At 43.0% G+C, this 19,931-nt stretch overlaps 1 protein-coding gene across 3 annotated transcripts in view; it reads right to left on the bottom strand.

The window, feature by feature from the left end:
- Positions 1-13,949: 13,949 nt before the first annotated feature.
- The window catches only part of KLHL17 (kelch like family member 17), a 55,016-nt gene continuing 49,034 nt past the window's right edge, over positions 13,950-19,931 (bottom strand). For 2 of the 3 annotated variants that reach the window (XM_075839709.1, XM_075839708.1), the window contains exon 12: positions 13,950-19,524. In XM_075839709.1, coding sequence (XP_075695824.1) covers positions 19,296-19,524 — 229 coding nt within the window. In that variant the 3' untranslated portion in view covers positions 13,950-19,295. The remainder of the gene's footprint in view (positions 19,525-19,931) is intronic. The other variant, XM_075839710.1, reaches the window with a different exon arrangement.

The following is a 19,931-nucleotide window of genomic DNA, read 5'->3' as shown; positions in this document are numbered from 1 at the left end:
CTGTGAGGCGGCTCCACCTCAGGAGAATCGCTGGTGTTACCTCCCACTTGGCTAGTATAGCCTCATTTGCACATTTAGAAAAAAAAGCTCATAACTAAAAATAATAAACGTTTTGGGACACAATTTTCACCAGTATTATCAGTGTGACAGCGTCTATTAGATTAACTAGGAGATAGGGCATTACTAAACTAGTGACAGATCCTCCTTAATGTGTTTTACCCCAGCAATTCGTAGAATAAGTCATCTTCACAATAGAGATTGGACCTTACATACTTGGGCTTTCCACCATTGATAGGTGTTATGAACACTGCTGAGCACTTTTATGCTAGACCTTGTATAGAACATTTTAGCTGATCATTATTGCAGCCTCTGTTCTCTTTCCATAAGTACTTTGTCTGGATTCAGTTTAAGCCTCCTGGCACTCGTCCACTCTTAAGTGGAGTATCATCTACACAGTAGTGGCTACTTAGGCCATGCTGCTGGATAATATTATGCCACTTAAAGGAGTTAAACCCACCAAATATCAATTTGATATGCCAATAATGATTGATTGGTGGAAGTTCAATAGCCTGGACCGCCCCCAATGCCTAAAATGAAGCTGTTGTGTCTCCTTAGGTGTTGTGGCTGAAGGAGCACCACTCTCAATCTAGTTGAACTTAATAGGATTCTATTTCAATTCTGACACTACACTAGTTTGCAAGTGTGTTGCTTCGGGGAAGGGGACTGTGGTTCACCTAGCGCCATGGCCCTCTGTTCTACCCATGGTTGGGAGTTCAAGCAATGGAATCCCCACTTCCCAACTGAATATGTCAATATTTGTGGTGGGAAAACCCCTTTGTCAAAAACACGAGGAATAAGATAGTGCCCTATGATACTCAATATGGAATCAAGATAGAGAATTATTAATGAGACACATTATAATGGCAATACAAATAGAATGAGACTTTCTAGAATAACTTATTTCTCTGGTTGCTATTTTTCAGCATACTGGTTGTAAAAAGGTTGTGTTGGTCGATTCACTACGATTGTGAGGACAGCAGGTCACAGTAGTTATGGCTTTCATGACAAATAATGAGCCTGCTAACAGTGCAGAATTTACTAGAATTCCTGTGTTACTCATACTATGTGCAAAGCTCTGCTTTCTGGAGAGAGCCGACCATATATATGTGCTATATAACGTAGCATTAGCCCATGTGTATACAAATGCTCCTTGGCAGGAATGCGCTATAAATATAACTAGGGCTAACAGGGTTAATAATTTAGCGCTAATTTACATACATGTACAAAGGACCTTTCACAGCTTAGTCATAGAAAACTAATTATCAACGACGTGATTTGGCACTATCATCTAATACACTGATTTGCTATGGCTTTTGCAAAAGTGCAGCTAGGCTTTCCTTCACCCGGGCAAAGATTCAGCTTGCAGACGTTTCCCCATTAATTATCGTGGCCTAGTTTGGGTCTTAATAACTTTTTTTCTTAAGATTTTTACATTTTCTAATCAACTAGGTTGAGATTTTTATTTTTATTTTTTAATAGCCATAGCGGCTGCTAGCAGCAACACTGGGCATGAGGCTGCCCATGCCCCCACATGGCCAGCGATGCCTCTAGCAGCCGCTGCGGCTGCTACAGGGGTAGTGATGCCGCATTCAGTCGTATCTGCAGATACTACTGAACACTATAGCAGAGCAGGGAGAAATCTCCCTGCTCTGCAGTCTACTAGTGGCACTCTAGCTCCCTGAAGAAGCAGAATCCCCGTGTGGCTGGGGATTCCGCTACTGGATGGAGCGCTCTATGTCTCTGCCCATATATGGACAGTGATATCAGGGGCAATTCTTGAAGCAGAATCCCCGTCCACAGCGTTGCCGACGCTGTGACTGGGGATTGCACTCCAGGAGAAACCCTTGAAGTCACTGTACATAAATGGACAGAGACGTCAGGGGCTTCTGGAGTCGAATCCCCAACACTGTGACCGGGGATTCCACTCCCCAGTGACAGCATCGGTAACGCTGTGGACGGGGATTCCACTTCAGGAGTTGCCCCGATGCCCCATGTATAAACAGAGACATCAAGTGCTCCGTTCAGGAGCGAAATCCCCGGCCACATGGGGATTCTGCTTCTTCAGGGAGCTACAGTGGCGCTATCTACAGGAAGGGGGGTGCTACCTACAAGGGGGCTGTGTGGCACTACTTACAAGGGGGCTGTGTGGCACTACCTACAAGGGGCCTGTGTGACACTACCTACAAGGGGCCTGTATGTCACCACCTACAAGGGGCCTGTGTGGCACTACCTACAAGGGGCCTGTATGTCACCACCTACAAGGGGCCTGTGTGGCACCACCTACAAGGGGCCTGTGTGACACTACCTACAAGGGGCTGTGTGGCACTATCTACAGGTGGCTGTGTGGCACTTTCTACAGGGGAAATCTGTGAGTGGCGGGCTGATGGTCATTTTACTGTAAGTGGGGGGCTGATGGTCATTTTACTGTTAGTGGGGGGCTAATGGTCATTTTACTGCGAGTGGGGGGCTGATGGTCATTTTACTGCGAGTAGGGGGCTGATGGTCTTCAAGTGGTTTCCACCTCTGACCTCCAATTGAAATTAATACGAGGCAAAAAATACCTGCGGCGCTCTTTTGCATTAGCTGCAACGGCTTTAAAAAAATTGTCAAATAACGCTGTCAATTCAAAAAATGCTTCAAAATTCCTGAAGGAATTTTGATGCAGATTTGTTCTGCCTTACAAAAAACTTTTTTTCCAGGGGTGCCTCGCGCCCAAAAAGGTTGGGGAACTCTGTACTAGGCTACAGGATCACGCCTGCCTACACAAGGATCCCGTCGTGGAGCTGCTCAGTTAGTCATGTGAACAAGGCCTAGGTGAGTCCAATTTTTGTTTTGTTTTGGGGCAATCTATCTACAAGCGGGAGGTAGGGGGATCTAAGGCACTGTCTACAAGGAGGAGATGGGGATTATGGTACTGCCTACAAAGTAGGAGGTAGAGGATTATGGCACTGTCTACAGGTAGGCTGTATGGCACAATCTACAGGGGGACACTATCTACAAGGGTGGGCTGTGCGTGGCAGCCAGGGGAGGAGGGCTTCATACTGTGTGGAGGCCACAAAGCGGACATTATAATGTGTAGGGGTGCTACAGGGGGTATAATACTGTGTGGGCACAATTAGAGGACAAAATACAGTGTTCTTGAAGGGGTTATAATGTTATATTATTAAATATTATTATTATACTGTATGGGGAGCACTAAAGGGGCATTATACTTTTTTATGGTTAGCATTTTTTTCATGATGGGGTGGGGCGCCGACAGATAGTTTCGCACAGGGCGCGATCTATCCTAAGACCGGCCCTGTAGCAGTGGGTAGCTGAGTGCAATAAGAGTTAGGAGGGTAATGGAAGCCACTTGGAAGCAAATGGAACAATCTCCTCTCTTCTCTGCATTATGTAAACTGTACAGCAGCAGCCGGAGCTTCCTCCAGCTGTCCGGTCAGAGAGGAGAGGGAGGGGAATGCTCATGAGCCATGGCACAGCAGTCGGCAGAGATAAACAGCACGTCAGGGCCAAGATGGAGCGGTGTTTGCTGTATCCCTCTCCTCCGCAATTTCTGCAGCTGATTATCTGCTGCTTTCTTAGGCTAAGTTCACACTAGCTTTAGTATACATTTACCTCTCTTCCATCAGAAGTGCAGTCTGGAGAACTTTTGTTTCTGTGAAAAAATCCTGAAACCTAGCGAACGGAGACAAACGGAAAGCAACGGAAACAAAAGAATTACCATTGAAATCAATAGTAATTCTAACGAAAACCGTTGCTTTCCGTTTAATCTTTCGATCCTCTATTCCTCTGACAGAAGAGAGGTAAACTGATACGAACGCTAGTGTGAAAAAAGCCTCATCTATAGTATGCTCCTGACCCTCTGCACGGCTGTTCTGAGATGGGGAAGCCTGATAGGATCTCATCTGCCAACGGCGTGCATGACAGATCTTACCTAGGTTAGGCCCCATGCACACCACCGTAAAAACGCCCGTAATTACGGGCCCATGGACTTCTATTGGCCACGGTTATCTTCCCGTTTACGTACAGTAAGATATAGAATATATAAAATATAGAACATGTCCTATTTCAGGCCGTAATTATGGCACGGGCAGGCCCATAGAAGTGCACACACGTAGCCACCCGTAATTATGGGGCTCCCGTAATTACGGGTGGCTACGTGTGTGCACTCATAATTATGGGAGCGTTGCAAGGCGATATCCGGGGATTTAAATTTTTCAATAAAGAGAAGCAGAGAAAATGGCGTCCGAGCGACCCTTTTAAGGGGTTTGGACATGATTGTGACATAATTTCCATCCCCCCTTTTTTACGGGTCCGTAAATACGGGTGGAATACGGATGACAACGGACCCGTATTTATGGGCACGGGTTCGTAAATACGGGTAAAAAACGTGTGACAGAGGACCTGTATTTACGGCCAGTATTTACGGGAGGGAAAAAATACGGTCGTGTGCATGGGGCCTAAGTGTGTGTGTGTGTGTGTGTATGTGTGCGTGTATATATATATATGGATGATACTGTAATTTTAAGGAGTAGGAAAAAAGTTACATTGTATTTATAATTTCTGTATACAGTATTAAGCGACATTAGATATACAGTATATAGCAGATTTAGGAGTTGTATATATATATATATATATTATTGTATATTTTATGTATGTATATAAAATATATTTCCCACAGTCCAGGAAAGATTAAAAGGTACCTCTAATGTTGCTGCCATTCTTGTCTATTGCCAAAAGTGAGAAAATTTAGGCAGATCTGGCAGTATTGTTGCAACCGTATGATGGTCAAAGCCTATCCAGCATATTGTAGATAAGCCTTAGTGCGTCATACCTTGTCAACAGTACTGCCTGATCTGCCATCTGAATCTCCGGTTGTCAGGTATAAACATCTAGTGGGTGATGAGAAGATCAGCAACATATTGAGGTACCCTTTAACAGATTTAAAGGGCACCTCTACAGTGTGCATGAGGCCCGTAATGTACATGTCTTCAGTATTGGTATTACAGCTTTGTCCCATTCAGGTCCCATTCAGCTTTGTGCAGAACGAACCAATGTAAATAACGAGAAAGCAGTTGTTTTTTTAACGCGATTAGGCAGAAAAGTGAATCTACTGTATTTCCAAAAATCTTTATCCCCCAGAAAAAAAAAAAAAACATTTTTAGAAAAAAAAAAATACACAAATAAAATAAATAGGTTGAATGTGGTACTCTTTGACTTTCACATGGAGCTGGTGAAAGTTTATGTTCAATGAATGTCTCAGTTTTTTCTAGTTACGCCACTGGGAGGAACTAAAAAGTATCAGCAATACAGTGAACGGCGGACCTTGACATGCGAAACCCAGGGTCGGGCTGTTACTTACTTACTGATGCGCACAGATTTTGTTGATGAGCGTTTTTTAAATGTACAATTTTGAGAGTACAATAAATGATCCTTGCTTCTAAGTTATGACTTAACGTCCTTTAACACGGGCCAATATGAGCCGTGAAAACGAGCATCCAATCAATGAGACAGCTCGTTGATTGGCATTCGTTTGCCCCTTTCACAAGGAACAATGATTGGTTATGTATAGGGAGGAGCGATTGTTACTACGATCATTTCCCCCATACATTTCCATTATGTCGGCAACAAATATGCTACCGAGATATGCTGCCGAGATATGCTGCCGAGATATGCTGCCGACAACTATGATATTTCATGCTGCATAAACGAGCAGATCAGACGATAAAGGAGCGTTTTTTCATTCATCGGCTGATCGTTGCCCTGTTTACACAGAGATATTATAGGGGACGAGCGTTCATATGAACCTTGGTTTGCCCGATCATTGGACTATGTAAAAGGCCCTTTATTTAGGCTGCTTGGAGCCAATTTTTTATGCCTAGATTATTATCAACACAAAAACCCAGCACTGTATTGCCCGTTGAAGATCCCTCCCCCAGCCTATCAAATAACGGCAATATGAAACTAATAAATAATACAGTAATTACCTGACAATATTTAATCCATCACGCTGCCCATGCCAGCCTGCTTACCCTTAGCGCTGTTCATTACCATGGGTGGTATCCTCCAACATGCTTACACCTTGTTGCGCAAAATGGCGCACACTGACTGGGCTGCTGGAGGGAAAAAGTTTATAAATGACCCCAATGGGCTAAAATTTAATTATAGGACTACGGACCTATTTTTGTTTGTTTGTGCAGGGTACTTTGTAAATACTACGAGTACCAATTTCCTCATGGTATAGTGATTTAACAGTGGAAGCAAACAGAAGCAAGGTCCGTCTGCTGCAGAAATTCCATTAGATAAGCATCTCCATTTGTAAAGAACTTTCAGCTAATGTCAATGCTTTAAATTCAAGTGGATTTTACGAGCCAGGGTAATTGTGTTCATTAAGACCTCTGGCAAACACATTTGGATTCTTTCCTTACAATTAATCATTATTACGTGTAGCATCAGTTTATAAAATGCATGAATACCTAAGGTATGTATAGCCCAAAACTCTCATAGCCACGTGGTGTCCCTGATTTACGTGTTTTTTTTAGGGCAGTGTCTTGGTGTGTGTGTGTGTGTGTGTAAGCCACGTCCCCCCTAATGCCACGTTCAGATAGCGTTAATATGGTCGCCTTTTATGGTCTGTATTATGGCCACAAAACCCGGACCCGCGAAACTTAGATAACCATAAATGATATACATTAAAGTACACCTATGGCTGTGATCCTATACTGTGCTGCATATTAAAAGCCCAAGTGAGGAGGGGCTGTGGGTCTCCCAGCGTTCTCTTGTTTCTCTAGTTGCACAGAAGAACATTCACATTTTATGTAGAGGGTAAAGGTGCTCAGACTAGCTCCACTTCATCTACCACTCCCTGTCTGAGCCTTGTTGGCTATGTGAGGAGCAGCTTGGAACCCAAATTTAACCCAAGGACAAAATAGTTTTTGACAAGTTATTTCACCTATATAATGTTGGTCAACTTCCTATCTTTGCAACCTGGATCCATTATTTGATTCAAGGATGGCCATTTGAGACATTTACTGATGGCTGCCAGACTGGTGATATGAGTGGTCTATGGAGAAACTGGTGAGAGGCTGCACACGTAGTCTCCAAGTATCTTAAAGGGGTTGTCCGAGATATGATCAAATTTTCAAAAAGTGTGTCATACATTGCCCCTTATACAGACAACATAAATAAAGCAGTATTTAAAAAAAAAAAAAAAAAAATCCACTTTCCACATATCTTCTTTGAATTTAGCGCCGTTTGTTTACATGCACTCCAGGTCCGGTTTGTTGATGTTTCCTTCTCATAAGAAAACTTCTTTTCTCTGCATGCATTGCAGGCTGTAATGAGCGTGCATGTACAGCCTACCGAGAGTTCATGTGAGCTGTCCTTGCTCGTCCCCGTTGACATCCTTCGTGTTTCCTTGCTGACATTCTTTTTTTTTTTTGCACCCCAACACCTCCGTAGATGTCATCCCCCACCTCCATAGATGTCACACTCCCCCTCCCCCACCTGTACCTAGCACTATTGTGGGACTCCGCTACCTGCCGGAGGATAACTACGGTCCTTTACTTCTGGGTCGGGTGGCGTTCTGGGCGGTTTTCAGCTTGCACAGGCCTCCACGGACCGGTCAGCAGGGGTGAGTGGGGGAGGGAGCGCTGAGCTGAGCGCCGCAACTTAGGTCTACGGTTATGTCACAGGGGGATGGTGATAGCATGGCCCCTTCTGGAGCAGTTCCCCTCCTCCTAAGCACATCTATTGTGGAGTCATGAGATGCTATGGTTAGGGACGTTACATGCATTTCTTCCGCATGTTCTGTTTTTTCTTCCTCTACAGGTTCCCAGAGACTGCATTTACATAAGGAGAAGAAGAGTAGGCGCAGGCGGTACCGTCGAGAGGATCACAGGCGTCGCCGTCGCTACAGCAGTGCCTCGCCTGCACGGAGCATAAGCCCTTCTAGTTCCGATGCATGGTATTCCTCATTGTCTTCTTCTTCGGATGCCAGTTCACGTCGACCTCGTAGAGTCAAGAGTCTTATACGGGTCTGTGATGGAGTTCGCAAAGCGGGCGAGAGGTCACCACAGGGTCACAGCATGGTTCTGCGGAGGCGGGTGATCAGCTAACGATGGTTCCGGTCGCGTCATCACCTATTGAGGCATCAACGGTCGTTGTTGTTGCACCTGATGTGGGCGAGTCCGCATGCCTCACGTCATGGTCTTCTAATGTTTCTTCTTCAGTTTAAAATAATAGCGAATTGGTGTCGGTGTTGCGTTCGGTGTTGAACCATATGGAGAATAGTTCATTCTTTATGTGGGGGGGGGGGCTCAGCCTGAGAAGTCAGTGGTCCCTGGTTTGACCTTTAGGGACTCCATTTTTTTGTGGTCGTGCCCTGTTGGGTACTCATTTGTCTCAGGAGAGAAGGGACAATATATGGAAAGATTATTATGTAAATATATGGTCCTTACTCTCCGTGGAAATGGTAACGGTTGATAAAAAAAAAAAAGGATATCTGAACGGGGTGCAGAGAAAAAGCAGAAAGTTGCAAAAACGTTCAGCAATTGGTTACAAGGTTTTGCGGTTCTCTCACATGTTATTTGTCAAAAATTTCCTGAAAAAGTTAGCGAGCTATTTGTTTATCTTGACACGATTTTTAGCGAGTGGCTGGCTATCTTTTTCCTGGGATAGACTATACTCACGTGCGTATTACCTTAGATTTTAGGTGGTTTGCGTGATGGGGTTGTTTCAGCGTCTGGAGCTCGAAAAGCCTTGACAGGGGTAGCTTTCATGTTAAAATTGCGGAGTTTTAGGGATGTGACAAAGCATTTTATGGTTGGAAAGATTTTGAAAGGTTGGACAAAAGAAAAAGGTGGACAGGGATAGCAGGCGCCCTGTCTCTTTTGTGTTGTTGGGTCGTATGTTGGATGTAGGGTCGATAGTTTGCGCAATCGATTCCGAAAGTTGCTTGTTATGGGCTTTTTTTTCGGTAGCTCTATTTGCCACTCTGAGAATGAGCAAGTTAGTGGCTCCTAGTAGGTAGTGGCCAGGGAGTAATGTGCTAGGGATGTAGTGGTCCTTCAGGGGTTGTGGGGCCGTTAGGGCCACAGGGGCCGCTTTTTTCATTCACGCGCTTTCAGTTTGAATCATGTTTGCGACACTTGGGTTTGGAGGCGTCCGAATTCGGGACTCATTCCTTTCGGATTGGGGCAGCTACGGAGGCTGATTTGTTGGGTATGGCTGTAGAAAATATTAAGCGGTCGAGTAGATGGAAGTCAAACAGCTATAATTTTTTTTATATTCGTCCTGATTTGGTGGTGATTTAAGTTTTGATTATGCGGTCTGTTTTTTCGCTTTCAGATGCTGCTGATGTAACAGTCTGGTTGATCAGGCATTCTTACATTTATTGGGCACGGAGACGGGCTGTGGATCGCCCAGGAGGTTTATGCCTCGGCTTCTCCTCAGCTGATTTTTGTTGGAGAGGGGTGAGAGGAATGCGATGGTCACAGGTGTTACCGGAAGTGGTGTCTGCTGGTCGCAACTGTTCTAGGCCAGCAGTAATAGTAGTTCATGCCGGGGGTAATGACTTGTGTAAAGTAAAGTTGGGTGAGTAATTGTCTTTGATGAAGTCCGATGTTAACCGTTTCTGACAATTTTTTCAGAAATGGGTTTTGTCTGATCTGAGGTGGTGCCTCGGCAGGCCTGGAGAGGTGCTAGGGATCCAGCAACAATTGAACACACAAGGCGACTTTTAAATTTGCGCATGTCTCGTTTCGTCAGGGCCTTAGGGGGCGTTGTGGTTAGACACAAGATGCTGTAAGGAGACAAGAGCAAACTGCTGTTGCCTGACGGGGTATATTTCACAGACATAAGGAACAATATTTTTCTGTAGGGACGGGTTGAAATTGCGTTGCGTTTGTTGATTGGGGGTGGTCGGGGAGCTGAGTAGGCTTACACATCTTCCTCCTTGGCAGTGGTTATTGGAAGATACTGCATGAGGGTCACCTACTTGTTGCACGGATAGTAGTAAGGCGGTACACGACCAAAAATAAGTTGTACAGTTTGTGCTAAGAGGTTTATATATATATTCATTGGTATTTGTTATTTAATAAAGCTGTGGCCACTCCACTTACCATTCATCACTTCCAGTTTGTCGCTCTTCCTTTTGGAATCCCTTGTGCTCCAAGGATCTTCACAAAAGTAAAAGTAGTTGTAACGTCTCTGGCCGCGGACCGTCGTTCTGACTTACCCTCTGACGGCCGCGGCCATGGACGTGTAAGTTCTCGGCGGCATCTCCCTCCTGAGAGACGCCGGCACTCACTTCCTGGTTCAGTGATTGCGGAGCGCACGCCCACGTCTGCACAGCCTTAAAGGGCCAGTACGCGTCCAGTTGCAGTGAATCTGCAATCAGCCCAGATTGCTGCTGTACTATAAAAAGGGCTCTGCCCTCTTGATCATTGCCTGAGCATTGTTGTTTTACCTTAGTTTGTCTTGCAAATGGTCTCCTAGTGTTTTCCATTTCCCAGTGTTACCCGTTCCTGCTGCCTGTACCCTTTATCCTGTGCTACCGTGTCTCTGTGCCGTCTAGAGTTGAAGTCGAGTTGTGTCTTCCGCTGCATCTACTGTGTTACAACGACCGGGTGCGAGCCTGCTGCTGAAGCCTCATCTTAAGCCCGATTCACCACTACTGTCTACATTGCCACATGTACCCTTTCTGGACTATAGACATTGTATTATACCTGGTTGGCCAGCTGCCTTTCCGCTACGCGGTACGGCCCAGTGGGTCCACACCCCGCATCGTGACAGTAGAGCTGGTAGCAAGGCATCTTAATAATACCCTACTTAGATAATATTTTGCTAGTCGCAAACTCAAAATAAGAACTTCTACAGGATCTAGGTTTTACGATTCAGATGTTAACCGAATTAGACTAGCTTATAAACGAAGAAAAATCTGAATAAGTCCCAGGAAGACAGCAGAAATTCTTAGGAATAATATTAGATTCCAGATCAGAATCTTCTTTTCTTTCAGAACAAAAAATCCAACATATCCAAGGCAATATTCAGAAGTTCCAAAAGAAAACATTCTGTTCCATCAGAGATGCGATGAGTTTACTATGTATACTCACATCATGTATCCATTCAGTAAGCTGGAGTCAAATTCATACGCGTCTACAATCCTGGATTCGGTCCTTCTGGGACAAAAGCCAAATTTTCTCTAGACAACATGATAAAAATACTACGCATCATCAAAAGGTATCTGAACTGGTGTTTGGTGGCGGAAAACCTATCCGGGGGTTCTTGGGCATCCAAATCCGATAATTCAGATTCAGACAGATGCCAGCACATGGGGTTGAGTGGTTACCTATTGGGGAAACATCTCCAAGGACCTTGGTCTCCCCAAATTAAGACAAGATCTTTAAATTATCGCAAATTAACAGCAGCACGGGAAAACCTCGGACAAGCGAGACTTTTTTTGGTTTCAGAACCGCGTAAAAGGTGTTTTCAGACAACATGACCATGGTGGCTTATTTGAAACATCAAGGGGCACACAATTCAAAAATCTACAGAATTTAGCAGGCCAAATCTTCAGCTGGGCAGAAAACAATATTTTATCTCTAACGGCACTCGATTTTAAAGGGTCAAAAAATACAATAGCAAACTTCATGAGCAGGAGATGGATAGATCCAGGAGAATGGTTTCTTCATCCAGAAACATTTAAGATTATAATTTAAAAATGGGGTCTTCCAAAGAAGGTTTCCGCTTTAGGAAAGAGCTACAAATGCCCAAGATATTTTCCTCTCAATCCCAGAGACCACTCACTGGGGGTGGATGCCCTGCCTCAAAATTGGGGTCAGGAACTAGTCTTTGCCTTTCCTCCTTTTCTCTTAATTCAAAAATTACTACAGAAAATTCAAGAGCATAGGGTCACAGTAATTTTAACAGTGCCGTGCTGGGCGAAAAGAAGTTGGTTTCCGCGTCTCCAGAAATTAGCCCTACAAGAGCTGCTGAGGTTTCCTTTGAGGAAGGACCTTCTACATCAAGGGCCACTATCTCTTCCGAATCCAGACCATTTTCAACTCTTGGCTTGGATCATAAAAGGGGAAATTCACTATTAAAGCCAGTAGGAAGAAAAATATGTATTTATACCTTAAAATCTGGAAAAGATTTTGCTCTTGGTGTGGTGACAAGACACCAGTACAATCTAGCCCATCTAAGTCAGATTTTAGATTTCCTCCAACAGGGGTTGGAATTGGGTCAGAGTCCTAATACTTTAAGGCTGAATGCACGCATTGCGTATTACGTGCGTATTTGCGTGCGGCAAAACCGTAGCATAATACAGTACAGGCAAAGTCAATGAGATTTCCTGAAATCTCATGTCCACGCGCTTTTTTTCTACAGGTAAATTGACCCGCGGTACATATTTTCAGAACCGCAGCATGTCAATTTATCTTGCGATTCCATCTTCCTATTTGTGGAGAAATACGCAGCAAAACCGGCAGCATGGAAACGCAGCAAAACGTAAAAACCACACAGGAAAATGCACAAACCGGTGCAGTTTTTACCTGCGAATTCACTGGATATTGCTGCGGTTTTGGTGCATATTTTCCCGCGCAAAATACTCAACGTGTGTATGTAGCCTAAGAGTACAAATTTCAGCATGGAGTTCCTTTTTTGAGTGCTCTCTAGCAAATCATAGATGGGTGAGAAAGTTTTTTTAGTATAGTCTATAGACTAAAACATCAATTCATTCTCTTTCTCCTCAATGGGACTTAAATTTGTTACTTTAACTATCCAAACCTCCCTTTGCACCCATTGATGATTTAAGTCTAAAATCACTATCCTTCAAAACTGCTTTTCTAGCCATTACTACAGCCAGACGATTAGGGGAAATTCAGACGTTATTAATCAGAGAACATTATCTTAGAGATTTAGATGTCATAATAGTATTGAGGCTTGATCCTACTTTTTCCCCAAAAGTAGTTACAGATTTCCATAGAAATCATTCTCCCTTCCTTTTCCCTTGCCAAAATGTGAAAAATAATAATTCCATTGTCTAGATGTAAGAGAAACTGTTATATTGAAGTGTCCAGAGAATTTAGAACAGATTCCAAACTCTTAGTCCAGTTTGGGGGAAAAATAAAGGCAAAATGGCATAAAAAAACATGGTTGCTAATTGGATCAGATCCACTATTTCCTGGTGTTATGACTTTGCAAAAGGAAGAGTCCGGGAAACATTAAAATCCACTCTACGTGTGCAATGGCATCTTCCTGGGCAGAGAGGGAAGGTGCTTCCTTGGATCAGATTTGTAAGGCAGCAACTTGGTTTAATTTACATACCTTCAAACATTATAGGTTCCATTTTCTAACTGGCGGTGACCTTTCCTTCGGTCACAAAGTTTTACAGGCAGTGGTCCCTTCCCCAGTTCTACTCATTTGGAAGTACTCCAAGTGGTGCCGTCATAAGGGACGACATGGAAAATGAGAATTTGTCTCACCGTTAATTCAGTTTCCATGAGTCCACCATTTCGGCACATATATATCCCTCCCTTTAAATTTTTTATTATAGACATATATAATTGAAAAATTGTGTAGCAGATTCTGTTGTACTTTAAATCGGTTAAAACACTGGCGGGAGGTTGTAGAAGTGGCCTTATGCAAGTCTCTTGCTGTTCTGCTTCCTGTCCCTACAGAGGTCAAGGCGAACATCCTCCACGTGGTGCCGTCATGGTGGACTCATGGAAACCGAATTAATGGGGAGACAAATTCTCATTATATCCCACACGGAGACATATTACGACTGTTTGAATGAGACCTAACTCTGCACAGGTCAACAAGTAGAGTAGGCTGTAGTACATCATAAATAAGCAGGCTATTATTTAATGAAAGTCAATGCCACCATTTTGGCGCTGAGCGTGTTTATTTGGCAACTCCATGTTTGTAATGGATAATAAGAAAAAATATAACTGGACAGAAAAGAAAATAATCATATTAGATATTGTAATACTGGGTAACCAATTACATATTTTAACCAGTTTTTCTACCTTAAGGGTGAGAACACACGGAGCGGCAGCTTGACGAAACCACGCCCACATGTGGTGGTGGATGGATGCAAGATTTTGCCGTTAAATGTGCAGCCATTCGCCACCGCATTGGGGTGTCGTATTGCCCCCATGTGGCTGCCGCTCCATGTTTTCTCACCCTAATTATTGTAAACAGATAACTTGATCTATTCCGCAAGACGTATTAGCATTTACCATGTGGGATACATTCATCAGAATTAGTAAAAGCGTTAAACATATATTGCAGAGAGTTCTTTAACTCCCCGAATTTCTCAATAGTCGTCTACGAACAAAGTTGTGTAATCCTGCTGCTTCTTATGAGATACATTTAATAGCCTCAGCATGAGTGACATAAGTAGTACCCCAGAGAATAGACACATTAGCAGAACGTAATGTAGTTTGAGGAAGAGAATTCTGATGCCCGTGAGCAATCGCTCGGTTTTGTATCTTCATCCAAAAAAATAAATACTAGACCCATCTATTCCCTACTGGATCAGTGTGTCATCATTTCTAGAACATTATGCAGTTCTCACATATAATCCATACATGGATACTAAAACCATGTTGGACAACGCAAATGGTCGGGTTAGTTTTGGGGACTGTCCATGAACACAATGAAGATGCAAGAAATGTCTTAAAATGATCTTTACCATATGGATATCCCATCTAAATATAAAAATTGTATCCTCCCTTCCTTGCATCCGTAGTAAACAACCTCATCTCGAATGCATGATGCCTCTAAGAACATGAGCTTTCATTTACAGTAGCTGCAAGGGCAGAAAGCATAGAAGTTCTTCAATGTTAGGATGCAAGGGTTAAAAAAAATAGAAGAGTTAGATTATTATGTCTTAAAGGAGTTGTTCCATGACAGACATTGATGGCATATCACAAATCTGTGGGGCTCCAACCGTAGTGACCCGCACTGATGGCTTAAAAGAAGTGGCAGTGGCGCCTGAAATGTGCCATGCAACTTCATCTCCTGCCGAATACGCTCAGGGGGCACATGTAAACTATATCCCAGCTATCAATATATGTGCTATCAACGTCCTCATGATACAACCCCTTTAAAGTCATGTTTTACATTGATTGACTCTTCTAGAATGGAAATGTATACATATGTTTTTTTATGTTGTATATAGTTTTTATTTTAGTTAGGTCACACAATGCCATTTTTTTCTTCAACCATTTTATGTGTGTCTTTATTTTTTTACCAGGGAGGATCTTCGCTGTCCATAACTGTGTGCACAATTGAATACCATTGTAGAGGAATGAAAAGAACATTTGAGTGACATTTCCTGGCTAATGGATCATGGAGATAACAGACACTAGCTGCAACAATGTAGAAACTGTACTGTAACAGCGAATAAGGGATCCCAAAGTCTTTACAATGTACAGTTAGGGAACGTATGATTTTTTTTAAAGCTTTCCTTTATGATCGAAGAGCTTGTGTGGGGGATGCAAACAATGGCAGGTATTGAAAAAGGGTCCATCTTGTCATACGTCCTGACTTTCTCTGGAGGTAGAACATTATATGTACATAGCGGGAAGGAGCGCAAATGTTCTTACTCTTGCTTATGGTTGGCAACACCGATATGTTTTTGCCAGAGAAATGAACTGTATTGCGGTGTGTGGAGCCAAAGCTAGAATAATGCTTGACAACCCAAGTCTGAATCTATCAGATCCTGGTCTCACAAGATGGGAAATTGAAGATGATTGCTGTCGGCCTTAGTGTCAGATCACATTTCTATTTTCGTCAAGTATTAGGTGAAATGGCCTAACCAATCAATGGGAGTGCCAAAACACTAAATCAAGTCTATACTATTAAGATTAAGTGTCCAACTACAATAACAACACACCTAATGCATATTAGGCTTCGTTCACATCTGCGTCGGGACTCTGTTCATGGGTTCCGTCTGAGCTTTCAGTCAGGGGAACCCATAAACGGAATCCAAACTGAAACCATCGATTTCTGTTTGCATCACTATTGATTTCAATGGTGACGGATCCGGTGCAGATTGTTTTCGTTTGTCACCATTGTTTAAGGGTTTCGTTGTTTTGACGGAATCAATACAGTTTTTGACTGAATGAATAGCGCAGTCGACACGACGGAACCCTTAAACAACTGTGACAAATGCAAACCATTTGCACCTGATCTGTCACCATTTAAGTCAATGGTGATGAAAATGGAAATCTATGGTTCCCGCTTGTTTCAGTTTGGATTTTGTTCATGGGTTCCCCTGACGCAAAGCTCTGACGGAACCCATGAACGGAGTCCCGACGCAGATGTGAACGAAGCCTTAGCTGTACTGAAACATATTGAGCCTTCATTTGTCACTTGATAATGTCCATAAAATTGTGGTCTGCAGCAGTAGACCAACAAGTTAATGGGGATTTACTATAAGTGGAGAGACCCCATAGTTTAACATGTATGTCTTCTCTTAAATGGCCTCAAACAGGTCTTAGGTTCTCAAGCAAACCATGAAATGCTTATGTAAACATTTTAAAGATCCATGGCAGCCAATTAGGTGTTTGCTTTATGATCAGACAGGCAAAAAAAAAACCACACGTATGTAAGGCTCCTATAACCGTAGTTTATGAATGTCTCCAAAGCACTTACAATACATTGTAAGCAGACTTGGCAAATGAAAGTCATCTCGTTTTATAGCATCAGACAACAAGCCATTAATACTTTGCTGCAAGAGTGAGCTACAAGTGCTTGCTCATGTATGGGAGACCTGCATTGTGTCTGTGCAATGATCTCCAAAGATAGTGTTGAAAGCACTTGAGATGCCAAGCAGTGAAGGCTTCAGTAAAGAGGTGCATTATGGGATAGGCATGCTGTTGACTAGCAAGAAACTATGTCAAAAGACATGCAAACAGGAGAGAAGGAAAAATATGAAAGCAACAATCCAGGAGACTCGGAAAAGTTCTGGCAAAGTGCTGTCTAATGGTCAATTCATTGTCTAGAAAATAACGATACATAGATACTTATTGCAGAAGTAGTGAGGTTATTTAGGCATGGGATGAATAAATATAGAAGTAAAGTTATCTTTTTTATATATATAAATAGTTAAAAATAGACTTAATTATATGTGGAAGTGCAACATTTCACGGTAACATTATACAAGAATAAATAAACTATGGCAGCGAGTGGTTCTTAATAACGCAGTAAGAAGCACCTGGAATAGAATTACGTGCAAATTGTGCTGGGTAGAACGTTTGCAAAACGGAGATGTTAAGACGTTAGCACCCAAAGGAGTGTGGTCGAGTTCATGAGAAAACATTGCTACAGGAAAAGTAGCGCATGAATATGGATGACGTACTGACAAGGTGCGGAAGTGCAGTAATCTCTTGATGTCATAAAGCTATGGACATTAGCTAGTCACCAATCCGGACTCTCCCCATGCTTCATGTAAATTGAATTGAAGGGGGCACCTCTAGCACCATTTAGCTCTAGGGAGGATTGGATAGGTCAAAACCCAACCTAAACTATCCTCATGTCCCCAATTGGCAGATGTTGAGCAACGGTCTATTTGACTTCTCTCCTGTCTTTGGCCAGCTTGACATAGGAGATTACAGATCTTCCCAAGATGACGTAGATACCATGAATTACCTTTTTAACCATAATGAAGATAATTCTATAGTAGTATACGGTCATGACCGAGGTAGCTGTTAGGTCTTTCAACTCTTGGAGCAGGAACCAAAAGAACCAACCAGAAACATAATGACCAACATGCCGGCTTACTTTGAAGCTGCTTATACCTGTATATAAATACAGTACAGGCCCCCATTTCCTAGACAATATAGTCTGGGTTGGTCAAACGTTATATATCAAATTTGTTGCCTAAATATACTGCACTTTTGCACCTAGTTGATAAATCACTACAGCCATTGAAGAGGATGCTAACCTTTAGCTGCTTACACCCAAATGGCCAAAGGTAAATTGCATGGTCTTACTTAAGCGGGCCATACAAATTAGAAGTGTAAACGAATACCACCGATTTAGGCAGGAATGGCTGGCAATCTTATGTGGTGGCAGCCCGATATGTTGGGTTTCAACATGCCCCATCCTTTCGTCTCCCATGCGATAAGGACTGCTAGAGTTGCAGTAGCTCGTCCCCCTCTCCCAATTGAAATATACATGCACATTCAGCCAACCTGAGCATGCATGTTTATGGGGGGAGTCAGGGAAGATCATGTTCGGTCAAGAGTTGTCTTATGTGTATGACCAGCATTAGAGACCTCGTCTTTCTGTGACTAGATAAATTGAACAGAAAGCAGGTAGTTCACCTTCCGGCTTTGTAAATGGATATCACCAAAGGTGCCCATTTCATTTAAAGAGGGCAGTTTTGGTGTATCTTTCATTGAGTTTCTCAGCAACTTCACAGCATTCTGCCAGTGATATAAGGCAAATGGAGAGACTTTTATGGAATGGAAGCTCCCTTAGATCTGATGTCAAGAGTTTCTTATACTTCCAGCAGAAGCCTGCTCCCACCATGCTATCCAGGGTTTGATGACTCTGCATCTACCACCACTTCTAATCCTGCAGAAGTGCCAAGGCTGGCACTCTTCTGGGTAAACAGTGCAATGGGGGGAGGGGGACCTTATGTACATGTAGTGCCTATTGCCAGGATTTCTGTGATGCAGTGGATCAATCAGTCCACAGAGACTGTAACCAAACATTAATATATTCATATCCCAACTGCATCCAAAGATCCTTTGTCTGTTTGTATATTAAAAGGGACATTTCATGACAGATGGCCCAGAAGTCATCGATTGCCTCAAAGGCAGTAGACTTCTGCTTTTCATTGTAATTCTTTGTGAATGAGCAGAGTTGCAGATTAAACTCCTTTCCTGCTTGAGGGACCTGCACAGTGCAAAGAGTAGAGCAAAGATCGCAATCTTCCCTGATGCAACGATAGTAATGAAATGTAATTTCCAGACCATTTACAGGGAAATCCATTAACCCTGATATACGATTGGTTTTAGGTTAAGTAATGTCTTTAAATGGCAAAGAGGTATCCTTGCAATGGGATGCAGGCCTTTCCAGCAATGAAGAGGTTACATGGACATATGGCATGTCCCAAGAAGAAGCCCCTCAGAATCCAATGTTCTTCTCCAATGGATCCACTTCATCTACATCATACAGTGGGGGCTTCTCCTTGACGTGAAGAACCTTATTCTTTGTCAGAGGCTGGTTGAGGAGACAGAGAGAGTAGGGGATGAGGGAGGAGGAAAATTGAGGAGTTCTAAAACCGCTACCCCTACACTGCTCCTTCGGGTGAACATACAGGATGCTGCTACCCACTTGTTGGTGCGTGGGTTGTATTTCTCAATGGAATTTAGACTTGAGCTTCCATCATTGCCTCCGACTGCATAAAGCCACCCATCCATTGCTACCAGATCATGAGTGCTTCTGTAAACAGACAAGAGATTAGATAAAGACATTGAACAAAACATTCCTGCACCAACACTGGTTTGAACCAGCACTAGGGAGTTTTCATTAAACTTTCCATCAGAGTTTTGCTTCATTTACCAAGTATGGGATTTAATCACCAACCAGCGAGAAACTTGAGGTTTAGTAACGCCTATTTAGAAATTCATCAGCTGGACGTTAAGACAACCTATTAAATCTCTACTCAACAGACAACCTTTAGGTCCTACAATATCAGAGATGAAAAGTAAGATTGTTGGAGGGTCCCAATCTTCATTACTATAATGGTCAATATATAAAAGGAGCTTCCACAACGGAGGGTAGGCACATGTGTCAGTCCCTACGTGTCTGCTAAAAAAAAAAACAAAAAACAGTCACTCTGTAAAGTT

This window comes from Rhinoderma darwinii, chromosome 10, assembly GCF_050947455.1.
Source record: "Rhinoderma darwinii isolate aRhiDar2 chromosome 10, aRhiDar2.hap1, whole genome shotgun sequence".
NCBI classification, from domain to species: Eukaryota; Metazoa; Chordata; class Amphibia; order Anura; family Rhinodermatidae; genus Rhinoderma; species Rhinoderma darwinii.
The sequence above is the reverse complement of the archived record's forward strand: the minus strand, read 5'-3'. Positions and strand labels throughout refer to the sequence as shown.